The 5,985-nt window shown below is 48.3% G+C and overlaps 1 protein-coding gene across 1 annotated transcript; it reads left to right on the forward strand.

Moving 5' to 3' along the window:
- The first annotated feature begins 299 nt into the window (after positions 1-299).
- Positions 300-4,100, forward strand: SEC61G (SEC61 translocon subunit gamma). The gene is made up of 4 exons (XM_054571274.1): positions 300-385; positions 1,917-2,014; positions 3,221-3,323; positions 3,933-4,100. Exons 2-4 carry the CDS (start codon positions 1,921-1,923, stop codon positions 3,940-3,942), a joined length of 207 nt encoding a protein of 68 aa, XP_054427249.1. The 5' UTR covers positions 300-385; positions 1,917-1,920; the 3' UTR covers positions 3,943-4,100.
- The last annotated feature ends 1,885 nt before the right edge of the window (positions 4,101-5,985 follow it).

The following is a 5,985-nucleotide window of genomic DNA, read 5'->3' on the forward strand; positions in this document are numbered from 1 at the left end:
CGCAAACTTGGAAGTCATCCCGCCCCGTGGAATCCGCTGAGATGTTCCGCATCTGCGTCCAAGAGGGCGGGCCCCGCGCAAGGGTGCGGCCGCGTTGGTGGGGTCCCGGGGGCTCAGCCGGCACGAACAAGGCAGATGCCAACCTCACACCGCATTAAAAAGCCGAGGCCAACAGGGTGCTTAGTGCCTGCGCAGCACGCTCCCCGGAAGCGGGGCCGAGAAGCCTTCTCGAGCTGCGCCTGCGCACTGAGGTCCGCTCGCAAATAGCCAATGAACAGAGGGGTGGGCGGGCTGTAGGCCAGCGACCTGGTTTCCAGTTCCGGTGGGCTGTGGTCTGTCGGCTCCTGTGCTACGTGTCTCAAGCAGCGGGGTTGTCGGTGGGCAGGTAGGTCTCTGTCTCCTGGGGGGCGTAGGCGAGCCCCTTGTGACTCGCGTAGGCGGCGGGCGTGGGCGGTCCGGCGGGTGGCCCCGGCCGCTGGTGTGGACGGGCGGGCTGGGAGGGGACCCCGCGCTCAGGTCCGCGACCAGGGTCCCGCCACAAGCAGGTGGGGAAGCGGAGACCCAGAGCCGCGGACCCCCGAGGAGAGGGACGCCAAGGCCGTAGTCCTTCCGGGCGTGAAAAAGCTCAGGTGCCGGCTTTTTGGGCGCTCATTCTCGGCCACCTGCAGGCCTCCCGCCGGGGTCCCCTTGGGGTTGGCTTTGGGAATGTGCGTCCTCTCGGATGTGTGTCCTCTTGGAAGAGCTGTCTGTGTTTGGGCGGCCCTGCCTGAGCTCCTGTGATGTGGGACGATCGATCTAGATTCTAGATCAGCAGATCACAGTGGGTTATGGGATCCCTCCCCTGACATCGAGGGCAGTGTTTTGTGTATTGGCCTTACACCCCTCTCCGGCTCCTGGAAAGAGTCCTTAACTTTCATCGCGACATCTGTAAAGTTTAATTTTAAGTCCACTGGATTTGAAGAACAAAGTTTAGTGAAATGCTGAGAAAGCAGGCATTAGTATATTTTTGGACGGACCCCACATACTTGGCCTAGAATGTGTAGACGAATTCCTAGTGTGTTTTAAATATTTTCATGCCCCTTATTGTAACTGCCCACCCCAGGCGAGGAAACATTTCATAGACAGGGATTTGAACCACTGCCTGGTCTTACAGTGACATTCATTCATTGGCTCATCAGAAGTGTATTAAGTGTTTATGCGCCTGGTCACTGTCCTAAGCACTGGAGATAATAGTAAGGCCTCCGTAGCTGTTGTATGCGTGGCTCTCAAAACTAAGATGAGGTGGCATCTCTATTGAGTAATAGATTCCTTAAAAGGACCTATATGAGAAACTTTATAGCCCTGTTTCCTTAGAGCCGTGTCCAGACCTGAAGGTTTGGAGCTCAGCGGATAGCTTTAGTTGATCCTTGTGGTTCTGAGGATTTGATAGATCTATCCCACGCAAATACCCTCTTTTCCAGAAGTGTGGGGTGGCCATGGTTGGGAGCTGTTAGGTTGAAACCCACGTTTGCTTCTACGCTGGCTCTTGTAGTACCATGGCGGGATTCACTGCAGGAGACACTGGTTCTGGGGAGTTTAAAATAAGATACAGAAAATATTTGTTGGATTGCGAAAAGAGAGGACTGCAGAGTGGGTTCGAATGGAAGCGCTGTCATTGCTTAACTGTGCGTGCAGCCTTCGTCAGTGACGATGATGTGGGCGAAGCCTGTGCTGTTGCCGTTACTCTGCTGCTTTGCTGGCGTCTACAAAAATTATGTCAGTATTTTCTTCCTTTGTTTATTTTGTGGGACAGGATTGACCCAGATCAGGGATGAATTTCTGGCCCTGCTCATTTGCAATTAGATAGAACTGAACAAGTCCTTGCCGTGTGATAAATAATACCACTGAGTATCTTTTCTCTTGTTTTTTTTTACAAGCACCATGGATCAGGTAATGCAGTTCGTTGAACCCAGTCGGCAGTTTGTGAAGGATTCAATCCGGCTGGTTAAAAGATGCACCAAACCTGACAGGAAAGGTAATGGCTTGAAAGGGAGAGAAAAAGTTCAGTCTTTGCATTTCCTAAGCCTTTCATTTGATTAGTATCGCCCTGTTTAATAGCTCTTAATTACTTCCTCTCATTCACATTTTTATTATTTGCTTTATTGCTTTTTAATATTGTCACTTCTTCCTAAATTTTGCATGCCTTATACATTTTTGTGTTACGTATTTTCCAATGGTTTGAGATTATTTATTACAACCCTGTTTTTCATGTTATGTTTGTCTAAGTTATATTTAAGGACTTTAGAGTTTTTAGTGTCTTCCATATTTTCACTTTGGAAAATTTTTGGGATCCCTCCGTGCTCTGTATGGCTCCCCGCAAGTCCCCCAGGCAGAGCCTGAACCATCACAGTTGCTGCCAGCCTAGGAGGGTTAATTTCGTATTGCTCAGGGTTGATGTGTTAAAAGGTGCACCAGAGTTTGTCTGCTTTTATTCATGTATTGACTGCTGCCTGGGTCAGGAGGTGGGAATACAATGGAGAAGATAACACATTACAAGAATAGTAAAATGTATAAAAATACAGAACAGAGAACAGTCCTTGCTCTCACAGAGCTTAGGCTTTTTCAGGAAAGGCTGTCATGAACCAGTAACAGCAGTTACAGCTTTCTGTTGCTGCTGGGGGACGTGTTATGGAAGAGAAACAGGAGAACTAGTAGGAGCACTAACCAAGTCTGGACGGCTTCCCTGAAGAAATAATGTTAAATGGAAACATTACCATGGTCTGCACTATATGTACAGTTGCGCTCACCCCAGCTTGATTGTCGAGCCTTATTGTTGGCCTGATCATAATGTCAAAGACAGTGGACCCATTTTTTTTATTAAAAATTGTGGTTTGTCCTTTTACAATCAGTATTTTTGGCGACGCAACAGAATTTTAAAGACAAATACTCTGTATTTTTTCTGTCTGCATTTTATTTCTTTTTGGCGTCCTGGTCATTTTCTGAGAAGATAAACTATTTTGCTGCTTGTTGATGGATTCACTAAAATGAGCATGTACTTTATTAAATATCAATAAAGTATGAAGATTTAAAAGTTATCAAAGAGCTTATTTACTATTAATAAATATATATATTTTTACTATCAGGAGAAAGGTACACCAGCAAGTTTATGTCACTGCTAGTTTTTTCCCCTATCCTTTCAATGACACTGTGAAAAATGATAAATTTTGTGTTTTTAATCCAGAATTCCAGAAGATTGCCATGGCAACAGCAATAGGATTTGCTATAATGGGGTTCATTGGCTTTTTTGTGAAGTTGATCCATATCCCCATTAATAACATCATTGTGTAAGTAAACTTTTTGAAATAGACAATATTTAGACTGGAATGGAAAGTGACACCATTTGAGTTGACAGTTTGCTATTTCATTAATGCACAGATGTCTCTTAACTTAATGCTGTTAGAATCTGCTGATCTTTACTGAGTCCTTGATCATTGGAAGTGATTTTTGTTCTTGTTATGATTGACCCCGGTGTTTGAGTGACGCTGGTAAGCTGTCGTGGTTGGGAACAATTGCGCCAGTCCGAATTCTTTGTGTTCAACTAACATATTGTCTGTCAAATTGAAAAACTTCCCAACCGACCCTCCTGTCCTGTGATTCCTATTCTTTGTCCTGTTCAGAAAGACGCTGTGCTACACTGAACACATTTCTCGAGGGTAGGATCCTGCGTATTTAAGATCGGTCTGTTCTAGCAGCCCCATCCTCTGTGGGACTTTTTCAATCCAAGAGTCTCAAGTCACATTTCTTCTCTTTGATGCTGTTGGGAGGTAGTGTAGGTGTGGTTCTCAGATCACTGGTTTTGGCTCCATAAGATGACAGCAGACTGCATTTCAAGTAATTGTTACTATTAAAAGCCTACATACACGCAAAATCGACCATTTTTCTTTCTTTTACAGAGGTGGCTGAATGAATACCTTTCTAGAGGAGGGTTTTTCATCTTGGGGATTGGTCGACAAGAGACAATTTGAGAAGCTCATGGAGTGAAAAATTTGCCTGTGTGCTTTGTGTTCTTTCCTTTTTTTCCCATGTTTTCTATTTCTAAATTAAAATAATTTCAAAATAAACAGACTTCTCTGTGTTCTGTCAGGGCTGTTGGTCCCATTTTCGTGGCAGGAGGTACCGGGTTCCTCCCTTTTCTCCCGCCTCGGTGGGCAGGGGAAGGTAAGGGCAGGGTGGGGTCCGCGCTCGCTTGCTCAGGCGCTGCCCCAGCAGTGAGCTATGGGAGGGTTTGCGGCAGGGGCAGAGCCGGCCCTTCTGCTGCTGTCCGGCGAGAACAGGCGTGCCAGCCTGCAGGCGCCTCAGCGCTGCGTGGAACAGCCTCCTGAGAAGCGTGGGTGACGCTGGACAGGAGTGGGCCTTTCTGCAGTCGCAGCCATCAACAGCGGCGCTGGGAATTCGGAATCTTGTGAAGAATGCGCCGATCATTGAATGTGAGCTGCGAAGGGGCCGCCTTACCATTTAAAAAATGAGTAATAAAAAGTAGAGCAGTTTCTGTCCCTTGCCAATCTATTTTACTAATTGTTCACACAGCGTTTAGTTACTGAACGTCACTTCCCAAGATCTAACATGCTGAGCAGGGAGCTGCGCAGCGCGGGTTTGGCAAACGCCCTCGGGTCCCTTGGGGGAAGGTGGGCAGGTGCCCCACCGCCAGCTGGCCACGCACCCCGACGGCGGGACTCGCGGTTGGAGGGTGAAGCCTGTGTTCGCGGTGACAGGCGCGCTCTCCTTCGGGTTTTGAAATGCTGATCGTGTCTGGAAGGATGGGGGGCTTCAAGGGAATGGAAACACAGCCTTGGCCATGCCGAGTCTCGGGCACACCAGGGAGCTGCCTTTTACAGAGATTTAGCTCCTTAAGGGCCAAGTGTGTGTGTGGGCGCACACATGTGTGCGCGTGCATAAATCACATGTGTGCAGTGCATGTTAAGGCAAAATTAAAATACAGACTTGCTTTGCTTCAGGCAAGTGTGTCTATTTTCTTGCGGGGTATAATTATGGATTCCTATTGATAGCATCCATTCCGGCTGTCTCGTTTCACTGGCTCCCTGGTTTTTGACACACGGGTGGTGAGGTGTTTGCACAGACACTGTGTATTTATTACCCACCTAGAGTGAGGGCTAAGAGCCGGTCGTGGAGCCGATAACTTTCAGGGGAAGATAAAGTAGGTTTCTCTTCTTAGCCTAGTACATTGCAGAGCTAGTGCATTTGTGTTATAAAATAGCGCTTCTTAAACTTGCTGTGTAAAAGTCATCTGAGGTTTTTTTTTTTTTTAAACTTGCCCCCCACCCCCGCCTCTGAGATTCTGATTCAGCAGTGAGGGTGGGCCTGAGATTTCGCATTTCTGTTTCCCTGCTGATGGCGGATGATACGTGGTCCACACTTTGAGGAGCACGTTTTTTAAGTTCTAGATTTTCTGTTGTGCAAACACTTGTGGCAAAACATACCAGTGCCCTTCTTGTGGCAGTCCTATTTTCATGAACTCCAACCCTCATAAGCAAATGCTTGGCCGCCTAAAATCTACCTGAACAACTGAAAAGTCAACAGAAAGACGTCGGGAAGGACAGGCGGGCAGACCTGCGGGGGGAGGAGAGGGAGTCAGGCTTGGTTCCAGCACCGGCTGCTGCGTGTCCTCGGATCGCGAAGCTTCCCTCCAAAGTCTGTCCCTCCCGGCCTGTCTCCGTTTGCTAGGTTCTGCTTGGAGGGAAGGAAGGGCATTTAAGCGAAGGGCTTACAGGCTGAGGCTGGAGGGAGCCCCTGGCGCCAGCCGCTGCCTCTGACGGGCTGCGTCCACCTTGCGTTTCACTCGCGCTGGTCGGGATTGGTGGGCAGGTCCGGCTCCCCGGGGGCGGCTGTCCCGTGTCCTAAGGCTCACTCCGCCTGCAGCCTCTCCCCAAACACTGTGGGAATCGAGCTAGTGGGCCTCTCTCTCATGATTTATGACCTTTTCTTTAA

This window comes from Pteronotus mesoamericanus, unplaced genomic scaffold (genome assembly GCF_021234165.1).
Source record: "Pteronotus mesoamericanus isolate MK-2021 breed Mesoamerican mustached bat unplaced genomic scaffold, CSHL_Meso_final contig_220, whole genome shotgun sequence".
NCBI lineage: Eukaryota > Metazoa > Chordata > Mammalia > Chiroptera > Mormoopidae > Pteronotus > Pteronotus mesoamericanus.